A 16,315-nucleotide genomic window follows, 5' to 3' on the forward strand; every position below is an offset into this window, starting at 1 on the left:
CCTTTGAATCCTCTTCCCCTTCTATTACATACAGTTTCTCTAATTTCTGTCTTTGAAAAATGATGTTTACAGTGTGACCCCCGGTCACTCCTGATAGGAATCATTCCATCAACATAATGGCTAAATGACACGCACACGACTGTTAGACTGTTACTGTCACGGCCACCACACAGAAGCAGGATGTTGTCCCCTGCATACATGTACAACGTGTGTCTGTGTGTGTATGTGTGTGTGTGTGTGTGTGAGCTACTGCTGTGTATTGAAAAATTCAAAATGTTCCAGTACACATTTCTGTGTCACCGGTTACTTGTGATCCTTTCTCCCTTTTCTTTCAATCTCTCCATTATTCTTACAATCTTTTTTCACCTTCGCTGACTAGAAAGGGGGATAAAAATTGCCTTTGCTGTGTGGGTGGTCTTCACACACATGCACTAAACGCACACGTGCTCGCACTCTCCTTGGTTTTCCTCTGTCTGGTAATGCTCTAGCTGTGGTTTCCTGGCCTCGGCCAAAACACTGTTAGAAGTTCACCGCACTCACCACTACCACAAAGCATCACCTAAACGCTGCTCAACTTCACTCTCAACCCATTCCCAGACCCACACTCAGTTTTAGTTTAGTTTTTTTTTTTTTTTTTTTCACCATACACACACTGCTTAAGGAAGTGTGAAACGTGTAAACATGAACTCCTGACAAGCTTAGAAACTGACAGTCTATGTACAGGATGTTTCACCAGCCAGATAATATGCATAAATTTGAAGTATTTTTATATATTTAAATATTTATTTTTCAGAGTACTGGGAAAAAGCCATGACCTGTCTTTCATTTCTTTATATTTTGCTTTCAAGGTTTCTTGAAAATTGGTCTTGAGGGAGTGAAAATTCTCTCTCTCTCTCTCTTTTAGACTTGCTTTTTCCACTCATTTTCAGTTCAGTACCCATTTTTAGAGGAATGTTTTTGTTGTTGTTATTCATTATGCTACCCAACTCTGATCTATGAATCGTTCAGACAAGAAGACTCAACCAGTGTTGTGTCGACACATAACAGATAACTGGATCTTTAGTCACTTTGTTAACCACAGGTTGTCACAAAGATGTGCATAAATAGTAATTTATCAGCAATAAAGTGATTCCTAAAAAGGTGTTAGCTGAAAACCTGACATAATAGAGGATAAACTTAGGGGTGATGCATCTCTCAGATGCTGGGTCAGGTTTTGCTTGTCTTATTTCAGTTTCTTAAACTTTCCCCTTGTTCATCTGCTCTAAATTGGGGGGGGGTTTCGCATCTTTTCCTTTTCGCCTTCAGTCATTAGCTTTCTGCATTTTTATAAACACAATATGCTGTCATGGTCAGGTACAAGGACTGGACAGAAAATGAGTGCAGAATCAGCCAAAGACTAAAGAAAAAAAAATTGGAAAACCTTCAGAAAACTGAAAGAACTGCTGATCAAATCCCACTTTAAAAGATTACAAGAAACTCTCATTTCTCGGAAGAAGAAAAAAAAAAACAGTGGTGATTTACAACTTTCACACATTCCTGTAAGTACTGTAAGTCTAACATAAGGACAGCTGACTAATTTATTTGGTCTCACATAACATTTTTGACATACAAGCTACTCACTGAGTCATTGTGAATCTCTCTCTTATGACAAGTTGCCTTGCCTTCAGCTGCACATAAAACAGCACGGACCCCCGAACCACTCCACTGTACTCATGGATGTGTTCTCAAAGTCATCACACATCCATGCACACTCACATAGTCATATACCCTTGGGCACTGTCTTTCCTTCCTAATCTGATATCAAAGAGAAGGTCTTTCAAAGAATCTCACATGACAGCTCATTTCATGTGATGCCCACGGAAACTATTATTGCCATAAATCTTTAAGCACTCCTCTCCGGGTTGCTTGGAGCACCTTTGCCTCCCAGTGGTTGAATTCCTTCGCTGAGTCCAAGTGTTTTTCGCCTCAGTGTTATGATCAAATTGTTTTTGCGGATACAATTTTTTTTTTTTAGTTTTATACCTGTGTTCAGTGAGGTCTTCCAAAGTGTGCAAACTTTGATATACAGTGGACCGTGCACTGCCTGGACTGCTCCTCTCAGCCTTTGTAGCTTGAACCTTTCGGTTTCCTTTTGAAGACCTCTCTGGTGACACGGGTGAATGATGTCATACACTTTACACAGATTTGCGGTGATGAAGTTTGTAAAGTAGACTGTTCCCAAGCAAATCCCTGTGGCACTCTTGGACTATGTGCTTGGAGGCTAATCCAGCCTAAAACAGCCCAGTGGGGTGTTGAACACTTCTACGGATCCTGGTGGGGACTGGAGCGGCTCACCGCTGTCGTAACTTTTTATACTCCAGCACGAAACAAGAAACTGTAGCCTGCTGTGGAGGTTGCAGCTTTGTTCTGGGTTTTATATATATATATATATATATTCATATATATTTGTGTGTGTGTGTGAGTGCATGCATGTGGGAGGAGTCAGGAAGGAGATGTTGTTTTGTTTGTCTTTGATCATTTTTTATCAACAAGTTAAAAGAAAAATCTGTGATTTTTTGTGTCTTTATTTATTGCAGCATCTTTCCTGCATTCCTTTCTTGTCTCCTCCTTAAGCAGTGTGTGCATGTCGTGTGTGTGTATGTGTGTGTGTGTGTAGGCGTGTGCGGTTGGTCACTGAGTTTATTTATCTTATTCTAAATCAACCCTCAAACTCACTAATTGGTCAGTTCCAGCGTTAGGTAACGAGGGGAAATGAACAATTAAGCTTGTGTTTGCAGGGAATGATGAGTGTTTGTGTGTGGCTGTAGCGGCGCACAGGACTTTACAGCAATGTGGCTTTCCACTGAAAGAGTCTCAGGTCACCGTAGTTTTTAATTCGGAGGTGGACTGAGAGGCCACCTATAAGAGTTGTCCTTTTCTGAGTGTGCGCTGATTTAGACGTGCGCCTGCTGCTTGGGCCAAAAGTCTGATGTTCGCATATGCAGAGGGATTCCTGGATGAGGTTTTGGACCATATTTCACCCCCATAAACTGTACATGTGTTTTTACTTTCAAACGAACACAGTGAGATCTGGCTGTCACAGCCTTCCAAGATGACCAAAGAGCCAGGCGTCGTTCAAGTCGAATTCTTTTTTGTGTCACTTATAAAGTAATTTGTTTCATAAACTGTTGTTCTTTCCTAATTTGGACCCCCTGCTCTTGATGGATTTGCAGAGACCCAAAGAGAACCGCTCCATTACAGTCTGTTTTCTGAATTTGACTTCCATCACTTTAGTATCAGGTATCACGGAGTATCTGCAATCTGTCTTGTGACGGCTTACGCACTGAAGCAATTTGACAGATTTGCCTTTAAGTCACAGCGGAGTGGTGTAAGAAACAGCTCGAAACCTTTAGAGAATATTTTCCTAAAGTGTCTCTTATTACCACTAAAGTGGCTGGTAGTTTGTAGATGTATTTACAGCATGTGTCAAGACTTTCAAGCACATAAATTATGTTCAAAAATTATTTTAGCTTCCTTTCAGTCTTTGCAAAAATGTTATTGAAAGAGAAGATTACAGGCCAGCAATTTCTACTTGACCGAACATCAAAGAACACTGTGAAACAGAAAACGTCTAGATTTTAAACATATATGTGCTCAAACACCTTATTAACACATAAAATGTTTTACTTATGCTTGCAGTTTTGACTCACACTATTTGCACAGGCATTCATACACACTAGCACACACGCGTATGGCCGTACCCTGCGCATGTGCGCATGCACACACATGCTCTCATCGTCCAGTTGGTGCTGGGAAACCTGACACTGAAAGTGGTCCAGTTATTTAGCAGTAGTGGCCAGCATGAAACACACACACACACACTGTCACTCTCTCTTACATACACATAGTCCTTCTGCTTGCCTCTTTCCATTTTTGTCTAAATTTGGATTACGCCAGTGATTGTTGGCCACACATACAACCAAATGCTGGCTATGCTCGTTTAAAAAAAAAAAAATGATGAAATATCAACTAAAATGAAGCAATCAAACTGGCATGCACCAATGACAAAACGGGGGAAAAAAGAAATGAGGTTTAAAGGTAAATGGCAGAACTCAGGATGGAAACACAAAAAAATCATTTGTTAGGATGAAGAAAATGCTCAGTGGGAACAACATAAATGAGAACTTTTAATAAAATGAGACATGAAAAAACACCAAATAAAAAAAAGTCCCTTAGATAGTAACAGGTTACCTACAGGTATGTGGTGAGAGGGCTGAGGTTGGCTGGCACAGACGATAGTCCCATCTCTGAGCAGTCCACCATGATGAAGATGCCATCTTCTTCACACTGGCACGGAGACGGGCAGGATGGTGCTGCTGGTCCCTGTCTGTCCTGGATTTGTTCGTACCCCCACACTCCAGGGTTGGACCCCCAATGTCCTCCGGCGACGGAGAAAAGCAGAATCACAAGCAGCATGTCTGACTGTCCACCTGCCTGTGTCTACACCTGTGGGATTTCCTCTCTGTCCTCTGTGATGTCTTACAAGACAGATGTGATAAATAGCTTCCTCTCTTTTACTATCTTCCCTCCCACTCAGGATGTCCACACTGTAAATCTATCCTGTCAGAAGCTCTTCATCTCTCTTCATCTGCCTGTCTCTCAGCCTCTACTTCATTCTCAGGGGGTTCCACTTTGTTGTGACTTCTTTCCCCTTTTTTTCCTGTCTTCCCTCCCACTCTGGCCTTTTCTGTCCACCCCAGACACATTCACTGTTTCTGCTTCTCTCTGTCTTTCTGTCTTTGGATATATATCTCCTGCTCTGTGCGACTCTCTCTCCTTACCTATTGTAGAAGGACTGCATGAGTTGTGAATGAGCCACCCTCATTGGCCGACAATTTAGGGATGGGCTGGAGCATCTCCGGAAAGTGGGAGGGTCACGCAATTTTCAAACTCTTCCCTCTCCCCCCCCTCCTATGCCTAGAAGCTCAATCTGAGCAGAGAGGGGTGAGTAATTAGTTTCAAGAAGGGAACATGGTAAAAAAGAAGGTGGTGGCGACACAGTACAGTGGTTTTACACAACACTGATTCTTATGAAATTTTTACAGCTGAACAACAATAAAATCAAAGCAGCTCAAGACCAAAACGAAGGCAGCAGAGTGTGTTGGCAGTGTGAAGGAGGTGCTGAGGGTCAGAGTGTGTGACTGGGAGTGACCATTTGGAGAAAATTGGAATTCTGACACTTCAGCACCCTTCAGTCGGCAGAAAGATCAGAATCCAGCGTCTCGTAAGTCACACATTCTCAGGTTTCCCCTGCTGGAATGTCACGTTCACACACGCAGAGACACACACATGAATGAACACACATGCACACAAATGCTCTGATTAATAGCAGATTACGAGTGAGTGGTGCAAAAACACTCCGCTATCCATATCAATACTCTCACTCAAGTCTGTGAAGATGTGTGTAGATTTGGGAAGAAGTGTTATCAGATTTCAATGTGGCAGGCAGCGTTTTCATGCGATTGCCAAGCAATGTTTTTTAAATAAAATCAATAAAGAATAATATAAAAGTAGGAGAATAAACTAATCACTCCACTTGGCAGTATCAGAAATTGTCAAAGTCTCCAGGAGTTTATTTCTTGTTGCAATTTCATTTATTCACTGAATTAGTTGTCACACACATTAAACCATATTTGTTTTGTTTTTCTTTAGAAGCAGAAGCAGCTGAGTATTCAAGTATTGTTTAGGAAAATAGACTGTGTGGACATATGTTTTTGATATCATCAAACACGGATTCATTTTTATGTAAAAAAAAAGATCTAGTTCTTCAGTATTTACTAAACGTTTTGGGGGGAAAAAAAGAATAGAAAACCTATTTCAACTAACCTTGGACCATTTATTTTTTATTGTGAGACAATGGTGTGTTTGCTAAATTAAGGCACCTTTATCTGTATTAGAGATTTTAAAAACAACTCAATCTGAAAAAAAAGTGACTTACATATAGGAAGTCAAAGAAAAACAATTTGAGAATTACACAGAGACAAGATAGAGTCAATCACTATAAAGTAAAACATATGAAGGGAAAAAATGGTTGCCATCAGTCAAAAATTACAGGCATTTAAACAGGTGGAGTCAAATAAAGCAAGAGTAGTATCTCACTGTATCACCTACAAGAAAGTTCTTGTAGGATTTACATGATTTTTCTCGCATGCTATGCACCTACACCAGGATGATGCATAAAAGACAATTGATGGAATCGGCAAATATTATAAATCAAACAAATAAAAATAAAGTTTGGCACTCGAAGCTGCACCAGTGATCCTCTGTAAACTTCAGGAGCATCTTTCACGGCTGTTTTTTTTATCATTTCCAGCAGTTGGAAAGATGTGTTGATTATTTATCATCATTTATCTCTGGTTATTTTAATACTGAACTCTAACATCTTTCATGACATATTAGAATCAGTAAAGCAGGTTAATAAAAGCCATTCTTGAAACACAGAAACCCTAAATTCTGAGACTTTCATTAGGCAGCAAATTACTATTATAGAGTTTATTGTAAAAACTATATTGCATTTTATATGTTATGCATTGTGTTATATTTATACAAATGCACACATGCAAAACTAAGTACAGTATTTATAACCTCCAAACTCCTTCAGAAATGCCTCATTCATAGATACTGGACCAAGAATAAATGAACAATTTGTTATTGAAAATATATAACTAGGCAGATGAAAATCTTTGCTCTCAGTTGGAGGTTTCTTTTCCCATCTTGTCTTTCTGTCTCTTCATCTTTTCCTCTGTAGCCTGAATAGTTTCTCATTAATTAATTAACATTCCTATGCCACTGTGTTTTCTGAGGGGCCTTTGTTACGGCCCCACAAAAACTCTTTCAGAGCAGTTCTTCACAATGTCCCCCTCTCTTGCTCTCTGCCTCTCATGCTCTCTCTTCATCCTCTTTTCTTCTTCTGTCTGTTGTTGCTCTCTCTCTCTCTCTCTCTCTCTCTCTCTCTCTCTCTCTCTCTCTGTGTGTGTCTATTGTCTATTTTAAAATGTTATATAAGTTGTTTTATGAGATTTTGTTTTCATAAACTTCAAATACATATCACATTCACTCTGTTCAAAGGCACACTTTCCACAATCTTGCATTTTGCCCACAAGCAGCATACACACACTTTCCCATGAGCACTCATGCCTATATACAAACACAGAAACATGCACATGCTCCTCATACACCTGCAAACTTCTCCTCTCCCCTTCTTGTGCACTGAACTCTGTCATCTTTTTAAATGTTCTTTGATTGTCTGGCCCCAGGGGCCCCCTAAAACACACACAGTGTACTGTAAAAACCTGCATGTCTGGTCTCCTGCCTGTCTGTTTTTCTCTTCAATTGACCTCGTGTTTCTTCCTGTTTTTATCTTTCCTTTTTCAAGTTCCAATATGCAGAGCATGGTGCACCTTCCTGTCAAAAATGTTCAGAAAGAGTTGATCAAATTACACCTGTTCTCACAGAGTTGATGGGTATTCTAATGTTCCAGGATAACACACAGTCATATTCTTTAAGGAAAAACATTCATCTTTATGTTGAATAGATGTATTATGTTACATTTTCCCACTGAAATGGACAAAACTATATTTGTTGTTGTGTACTTGCATTCTCCAACATTCTCAAAAGTGTTCAAATCCAACTAAATCTGTAATTCAGTTTATCATTACAGAGCATTTCAGCCTGAATGTTCATCAGTAACACTGTACCACCCGAACCCCCCAAAGTTATAAGGATCACAGAGATTCAGATGTAGTCATGGAGAATTCCACATATTCAGGGATTAATATGGCATGTACCACTATATACACAAGAAAATGGCAGCAAGAAAGGATTTTCTTGGTAAGAAATATACATTATATGTTGGTAATTGAATGGCATTTTCAAAGCAGAAACTGAGGAGAAACTAAACTGATATATTTAAACATGGATCTATCTTAAAATGTTCAAAAAAAAACTATTAAGATCTTTTTCTGTTATATTTTCTGTTATATTGTCTAATTTTATTAATTTGAGAGTTAGTTAGTTTGAGGTTAGTTGGCTGATTGGTTGGCTGGTTGGTGGGTCAGGTAATTGTCTGTTGGTTAGTTGGATGATTGGTTGGTTGGTTGGCTGGTCAGTCAGTGGATAGGTTGGTTGATGAATTGTTTCTTATCACAGTTTTCTATGGTAGATTCTCCAGGCTAGAAAACAGTTTTCACACTGAAAGTTGTCTGGGTGTTTTTGTCGTCAGGTTGGTGCTCTAGTGATTGGAATGGTTTTCATATGGTTTACAATAATGGAATCTCTGGCCTGAGGAAGCAGATTATTTTAATCCAAGTTGATTTTTTCCTATAGGAAATATTAAAGCAACCTTAAATGTTACTGATAATCCACATTTTTGACTGCTTGAAGGTGAACAAACCTGTGGAAAGCAAAGAAACTAAACACAGTGGCTTAAAAAAAACAAAGTTATTGTTTGTGTCTGTAATTATTTTTTTTATGTATTCTCATTCAGATGGCCTGTGAGTCTCTTATCTAACATAACACATACCAGACTGCATCACAGCTTATCATGATTTATCACTTTCATCTTTGCCCACATGAACATATATCAGTTCTTTGGTTTTATCACACTATCCAACTTTGGCATGGCCTGGTTTTTAGTTTCTATCTATACACTCGTGCATTACTTGTATTTGTTTTTACCATTTAGAGGGTAATATGGGGTGACTAGAGCCTCCAGCCTCTGGACAAGAGGCAATATGCTCAATGAAAAGTTTCCCAGTACATCACTTGCCACAGCCGTTTCAGAAGTCTCTGAAATTGGATTGTCGCACGGAGCCAGGACATTTGCTGAAATGCCAGAATCTTACACAAGTTTAATTTTCCTCCAGCCTGCAAAATAGACTGACTGAATTGACTCATTTCTTTCAGGTACAGTTTTTCAGTACGTTAGGGTTGGTCTGGATTTGACTCAAGCACATTCATAAAAGTGCTCTCATGACCACCTTTAAATTTGCACAAAACAGTTGAACCTTAATGTGTCCAGCGTGCATTTATATTCAAATACATCTGCAGGTTATAATTCAGCTTACGTGAAGCTCAAAGCATATCAAAATCAGCTCAGGGCTCTCAAACGGGTCTTTTTCATGAATGAATGGCCAAGCATACAAACACACACACACACAAAGTTGTTAGTATGTGTGCAAACATTTGTACTAAAGCACTATTGCAGTCACATTCTGTTTTTGTGTCACTCTTTCTCACACTCACACACTATCAAACAATCTGCATCAGATCAAAGTTAGAGTTCTCTCTTCATCTCCCCCTCCCCTTCCCCTCCACTCTGCTCTCTGGGCTGTAAACACTATCCAAGCAACGGCAGCCTTGAAGACACAAAGACAAGTAGCTACCTGACACCTGACTCTAACTTGAGAGCACTCAGCGGGGTCTGCCTGGGAATAAAACAAACTCACACGAGGCTACCTGAGCTCCTTTCAGAGAGAGAGAACAGAGAAAGTAGCCGTGCAATCAGCAAGCCCCCCCCCNTCGCATCACACACACTCCAAATCACCTCATTCCCTCCAAACTTAAACACATGCACACACACAATCTCTTCCCCGTTGTGTTCCTAGAACTCAAACTAAGCCTCAAACCGAAAACTGTCGAATTTATTTCTGCATGTTTGTGCATTTCAGTAGGTGCATGTGCTCACTGTGAGTGTGTCTTTAAGCATGCCTGGGGTGTCGAGGCAATTGAAGGCTAACTCAGGTACACTCAGCGGAAGCAAGTGAGACGCCATGGGTTGCCGTGGCGGCAACCTAGGTGTGTACTCTGGCTTTTCATGTGAAACCACCTGAAAGCCAACAAAAGGTCTCTCTCCCTTCCCGCCAACCCCCCCTTTTCCTCTCTTCCCTTTTGCATCTCACAGTACAAGGCAAAGGTATGAATGAAGGAAGGAACAAGCAGCAGAGGAAGGGACCTCTTTGTGGTTTATTAAATCACTGTAAATTGGGGCACTCGTTTGAACAAACAGAAAGATACAGTTATGTATCTTAAGGTCATACTTTAAAGATTTTACGTGTTCTCCAAGTGAAGGTAAACAGTCAAAGGAGGAACCAAGTTGTTTAATATCTTCTCAAATGTTTCAAATATTAATGTTAATCAACTCTATGAACATGTGGAAAAAAAATAGACTAAAGAAAAACAAAAAATGTTAGTCCACCAAAACTGCTTGAGTGCACTTTGGTATTGCTTCTTTAGGTCCTTGATAGAGAAGAGCTGAAGCACCACTCTTCCAGTGAATATCCACTCCTTTGTTTTATCAAATTCATGTTCAGTAGCTTTAAGATGTGGTAACTGTGAAGACTATAATACAGAATTTGTTATAGTGTTTAAGCCCATCAAGCCCTTCAGTATCTTTTTAATGCATTCTAATTCCCTCTTATGGTGGTTGAGACTATTTTCACCTGCATGGGTCTGCATTGGATGAAGATGAACTTTGATTTGGTTTGTTGTGAAGCTTCCATCTGTGGAAACAAGTGGATCCAAACCACAGGATAACAAACCAACTGAGTCCTCTCACTGTAGGGGTCAAGAGTTCAAGCTCTTTCTTCAATTTGTCTCCCCATACATTTACTACAACCCTCCTACACAATAGACAAAGTCAGTTGGGAAAAGAGAAAACACAGAACTTAGCAAATCTCAGTGCAATAACTAACACAGAACATAAGAGGAAGCCCCTTCCTCGTGAAGCATGAGTAACGCTATGTCTTATCATCTGTTACAGAAAACAAGACGGCATGACATGTTTCTTTCAACAGACAAAGATTCGATTAGTGAGAATCCCCAAACTTCGGGAAAAGATGCTGATTCTGGAGGAGAAACAAGCGCATCCAGGTTTAATACAAAAGAAGATTTGTTTGAAATGCTCTTGATCTCAGGAAGGCATTCAAGTCTAAAGGCACCAAATCAACACTTTTCGTGACACACGCTTTTTCCAAGGCAGCGGTCAAAACAAGACAAAGCTCTCTCTGGTGTTTTGATCTCCACTTTGCTTGTTTTCTCTGCAGTGACAGTGTGATATACGAGGGTTAATATGGGGAAATAAGCTCACTAAAACAGGCAGGTCTGCACATGCAGCCTGCCAGAGACAGAAAGAGACGCTCCGATTCGTTTGATGCTATTCTGAGCAGAGCCACTGGCACTGCAATCAGAGCTGTGTGTGTTTTTAGTGAGTTTGCTGGTGTGTGTATGAGTGTGTGACTGTTACACCTGTTGATCCTCTCTATAAAAAGTTGATTGGGCTTGAAAAGCAGCAGAGATCAATGTGGCGGGGACTGCCTGATCATGTCTGTGAGACCATTTATTTCTGCAGCACTGCCTTTGTGTCTGTGTGCACTTCTGCATGCACATGTGAGGGATGGATGCTGTTATTTTTTCTTCGTTGTCATGCTCACTTCTGCACGACGGTATCAGTTGTGTTATCGTAGTGGGAGACAGATGTGGCATTGTGACCATGAGGTAACGTATTGAATCATCTCCATAGAGTCTCAGTCATGCAGGAGTCAGAGAGGACAGGGGAAGGACTTAACAGCGTAGAAAAGCAGACTTATTATAGTAGGTTTTACCGTAGAGTCTGAGAATATCAGTCATTTGACAAGTACATACCATATCAGTTGGAAAATTATAGTTATCAAACAAAAATTAGGTACCTTGGAGGCATGAAACTTCTCATCACTGAAAGCATGCTTATAATTATCCTATTAAATCATACAATCCTGTGTGAGCTGCATTTTATGGGAGCCAGAGTTGATTTTTAAGTATGGTGTGGAAATGCTGCCATCTAGTGTCCAAATGTAAAAGGTAAAACAGCAGCCCTGCAACAGCTAATGCTGTCACTGAAATGCTGAACCTCCTAGTTTCTACCTAATTTGATGACTTTGTTTTGAGAAATATAAAAACTGGCACAAATGATGGCTCTTCTTCTTTTTCCTTCGGCTGTTCTCTTTTCAGGGGTCGCCACATCGAGTCATCTTCCTTTGTCTAACTCGGTCTTTTGTGTCCTCTGTCCTCACTCCAACTACCACCATGTCCTCTCTGACTGCACCCAGATGTCTCCTCTTTGTCTTTTTCCTGGCAGCTGCATCTCTAACATCCTTCTACCAATATACCCACTGTCCCTCCTCTGCACATGTCCAAACCATCTCAGTCTGGCCTCTCTAACTCTCTCTGTACCTCTGATGACCTCCTTCCTAATCCTGTCCATCCTCGTCCCTCCCAAGGAGAACCTCAACATCTTCAGCTCTGACACTTCCAGTTCTGTCTTCTGCCTTTTTGTCAGTCCCACTGTCTCCAAACCATACAACAAATCGCTCTCACCACTGTCTTATAAACTTTTCCTTTGACCTTTGCTGCCACCTTTTTGTCACAAATCACTCCTGAAACTTTTCTCTATCCACTCCATCCTGCCTGGACTCTCTTCTTCACCTCTTCACCACATACCCCATTTTCGACCCTAAGTACATGAAAGTCCAGCACCTTTGTGACCTCTGCCCCTCGCTGTTCCACCTGCCTCCCTCTCTTTCACACACACGTACTCTGTCTGGGGATTCCTGCCTGACCTCAACTGTTGGTCTGTCCATCACCAGAGCAAACAAGAAGGGGCTCAGAGCTGATTCTAGATGCAGCTTTTGTCTCTAGATGTGCAAAACTGAAAGAGATATACCCAGAAAGACTTGAAGTTGTAACTGAAGTGAAAGGTGCTTCTACGAAGTATTGACTCAAGGGGGCTAATTGCAACTTTATGTCACATTTTGAACTTCTTTCTGTTGGCCTGTCATATAAAATCCCAGTAAAATACTTTAAAGTTTGCGGCAGTAATGTGACAAAATGTGGAAAATTTCAAAGGGTAATTATACTTTTTCAAAGTATTGTACGTTAACATTTCTAAAGTCTTCAGAGCTTTAATTTCTTTTGTGCTTTTTTGTTTTGGGGTTTTTTATAAATCCGAAAGGAACGTTCTTTAGTTTGCTGCCCAAAGCAAAGCATGGTGCCCTCTTTAAACATGTTTTTATTTTCCTTTTTTTAGCTGGTGTTTATCATTCTCTATATTAACAGCCTTCCCAGAACAATGCAAATGCCTCTTTCTGCTGAAGTGGCCAGTGTAAACAATGTCATGTATTTATACAAAAAAAGAACATTCATTGTTATCACAGAAAGGTTCTGGCCTAGGGAAGATCTTTGCAGACAATCACACATCAATATTACATACCAGTACACATACATTTACTTTTAAAGTGCATGTGATTAAAAACGTTTAATATTAAAGGCATATTATTTAACATCGAATTTGTTTCATGCCATAAATCAAATGATAAATAGCTTCTTAAACTATTACAGCTTCGACGCAAGGCTTCTTCTTCTGCACTCTCAGCACAAATCTCAAACCACATGAACCGCATGTCGTGCACTTTGCAAAGTCATCAGCTATCTCATTCATTCCACTGACCTCTCTCTGGTCTGTGAGAACTTCAGCAGACGAGAAGTAATAAATCTCACAGCAGTCACTCTGACGACAACATGGTTTTCTGGGGAAAGAGGAAGCCTGTCACCTGCCATGATATACCACTCCTCAGTACAGTACACACACGAACTGACTCAATGATCCTAACTCCACCGGGCACTCCTGAAGGTGGAAAAATTACAGCAGAAAAAAACCCTCCAAATGGACGTGGTTCCCATGGATTAACCCTAATCGTGTCAAACTCTGCCCTGCTTGTGATATGTCTCCTTTGGAGTTTTTACGCTCCCATGTTGATGTTTATGTCTCAAAGTATAATCTGTGTTTTACGATTTTCAGCTCTCAGCAGTCCGTTTAGGCGTGAGGTGTTCAGTCACTTTAGTGTTCCTGCTGGAAACAATTACAACACGTGTTAATAACAATTATCTGCTTGTGCAGGTGTATCAGATTATCTCCGCAGATTTGTCAGCTGTACATTCATGCTTTAAGCCTCAAATTCCACAGATGCGAAGCTAAGATATGACAAATAAGGAGGAGGCCACTGAAGTTCATTCAGCTCAATCCCATAAAGCTGGCTGGAGAGGAAGGTGCATTATTGCGCTGGAAACAAGAAATGAACAATGGTGAATCATGATTAAAATTAGTCAGCAACGACATTTTGGTAAGCAATGATGTTCAAACCATAACTAATTTGTATTAAGGTCTCCACCCTATTACCCTGCAGCTGATAATTCTAACTGTTGATGGTTGAACCAGATGAATTTATGCTCCTTGTTCCAAATTCAGATTTGTCTGCCCAGATCAATTCGTCACCTCAGCCAGTCTGTTACAGAGTATTCTGCTAGATGTTTCGACAAGCTGGGTTTTGTGTGTGTGTTTATGTGTGTGTGTGTGTGTGTGTGCTTTGTTTCTTTTTTTTATTCTCTAAGCAGCTTTTGCACCGGGCCTCATTCGGTAATACAAACATATTCAGTTACAGACATACAGTTGTCAGCAAATGTAACAAAGTCTGAAATACAATACAAGTGATTCGTTGGACTTTTCAAAAAACCAAAAGTGATAGTTCAGCGCTTTTAAGGTGATGTACAACATATATCTAACCGTTTGGAGAAATAGCAATCTACTTTGGTCGTAGCTCATCAGTTTGGTCGGAAATAAACTCTATTTCTCCAAACCGAGGTTGTTAAAAAAGCTATCCACAACAGGTAAGACAATAATCTTTCATACCCTTTCCACAAAATTCCACTTCAAAAGATCTGAGCTATCCCTTTGAGCAGGAATCAGAATCAGAATACTTTATTAACCACATTGGGAAAAGGTACAATCAGCATTCAGGCCGAATCACTTTGAAGGGCTGACAGGTATTTATAGGCTCCAGCTGTGATCAGCTGAGGCAGAATCATGACATTCAGGTACAAATGTCTGTGTGTTGCCTTATGGCTGCAAAAATAAAAGCAAGTTTAACAAAGAAAACATTGGCTAACCAAAGGAGTAGCCTCAAACTGAGGTTCTGAAACTGGAAGTGGCTTAAGTTAGAAGGAACAAGGCACAGAAGATTTCTTTTACCAGAGTGTACATAGGTTCATCTGATATTAGTTGTCAAGTCAAAACAGTCATTATTTTTCTTCGAAGGATATCCTTCTTATCTTATCAGATCATCTAGAATGGCTGACTGCCACCTCTTCCAGTTTTGGGATTCAAACAGAGTTGTTCTTGAGGGCCAATTTTGAATTGTACTTCCTTATCACACTGAGGCGGACAAAACAGCTTCAGACCGTAAGAAAGGAGTCCGACTCCTTGTTTTACCAGGTTTGCTCAAATTTTAAAAGAACCATCAGCATTACGGTGGAATCCGGTTTTCCATCTTGCTTATTGTTAGATTTAATTTTTTTATATCTCCCGCTGACAAGTGGCAAAGGTGGATGATAATGCTTTTAACTGTGTATCTGTGCATGTCTGTTTATGTGCCTGCCTGTTCACAAATTTTAATGAAACTTGCAAGATGTAATCACGTAACTATTGAACATTTACAACTGTTTAACTAATCTAATTCAAGACAACTGCTACAGCTAATCAACATTAGCTATCACTTTAATGGCTGCAGCTCAGCCAGTTGTACAGACACTCAGGTAAAATCAGTCCTTCATAACACATATGTTGAGTGTGACATCTCGCGATATGTCATGAGATTGTGCGTAATGTAATTTCCCAGGTTGAACAAAAATGACTACAGTGCCATCATTTTCCAGCATAAGACGATCTTAGTCTGAAACTCTGGCATGAAAGGTGGCGGGTGGTATGGGTTTCTTCGAGGAATGCTAAGCCTTTAATTTTATAATGTTTTTGTTCTATACCAGCTTTTTATCAAGGCCATTCACATGTTCAATAAAAAGAACAAACATTATAGTATAAAGTGCAGTGACTTTGATCAATTATAAAAAACCTTTTGGTATAATTGTTAGTCTTTGCAGGAGAAAGCATTTTGTTCTTGTTGACATACAACTGGATATTAGACTCATCACCTTCTAAAAGGTTCTGTCACCCACGAAGCAGGACAACCGGCAGATGTTACATGAGAGCTTGCTGGTAATGAGGCGAGAAGTTCAGGAGAGTGATGGAAAAGAGAGCTATTGTTTTCGCCTACCCTGTCCTCGTGACAGCTGTGGGGTGGAGGTGTGGGCCTGTAGCAGGAGGATACTCTGTGATGCAGTCAAGCTGTGCTTACAGACAAATCTGCACAGCTTTGTGGAGTGTGGTGTGTGTGTGTGTGTGGGGGGGGGGGGG

The 16,315-nt window shown here is 40.3% G+C and overlaps 1 protein-coding gene across 4 annotated transcripts in view; it reads right to left on the minus strand.

Annotated features, from left to right (window-relative positions):
• Window positions 1–16,315, minus strand: part of LOC108235293 (leucine-rich repeat-containing G-protein coupled receptor 6) — a 74,850-nt gene that overhangs the window by 35,263 nt on the left and 23,272 nt on the right. The window contains exon 1 of one of the 4 annotated variants that reach the window (XM_017415216.3): window positions 4,235–6,911. The exons of the other annotated variants lie outside the window; for them this stretch is intronic. Coding sequence (XP_017270705.1) covers window positions 4,235–4,455 — 221 coding nt within the window. The 5' untranslated portion in view covers window positions 4,456–6,911. Of the gene's footprint in view, window positions 1–4,234; window positions 6,912–16,315 lie in introns of those variants that run through there. 4 annotated transcript variants of the gene reach the window in all.

Source organism: Kryptolebias marmoratus, linkage group LG8 (genome assembly GCF_001649575.2).
Source record: "Kryptolebias marmoratus isolate JLee-2015 linkage group LG8, ASM164957v2, whole genome shotgun sequence".
NCBI classification, from domain to species: Eukaryota; Metazoa; Chordata; class Actinopteri; order Cyprinodontiformes; family Rivulidae; genus Kryptolebias; species Kryptolebias marmoratus.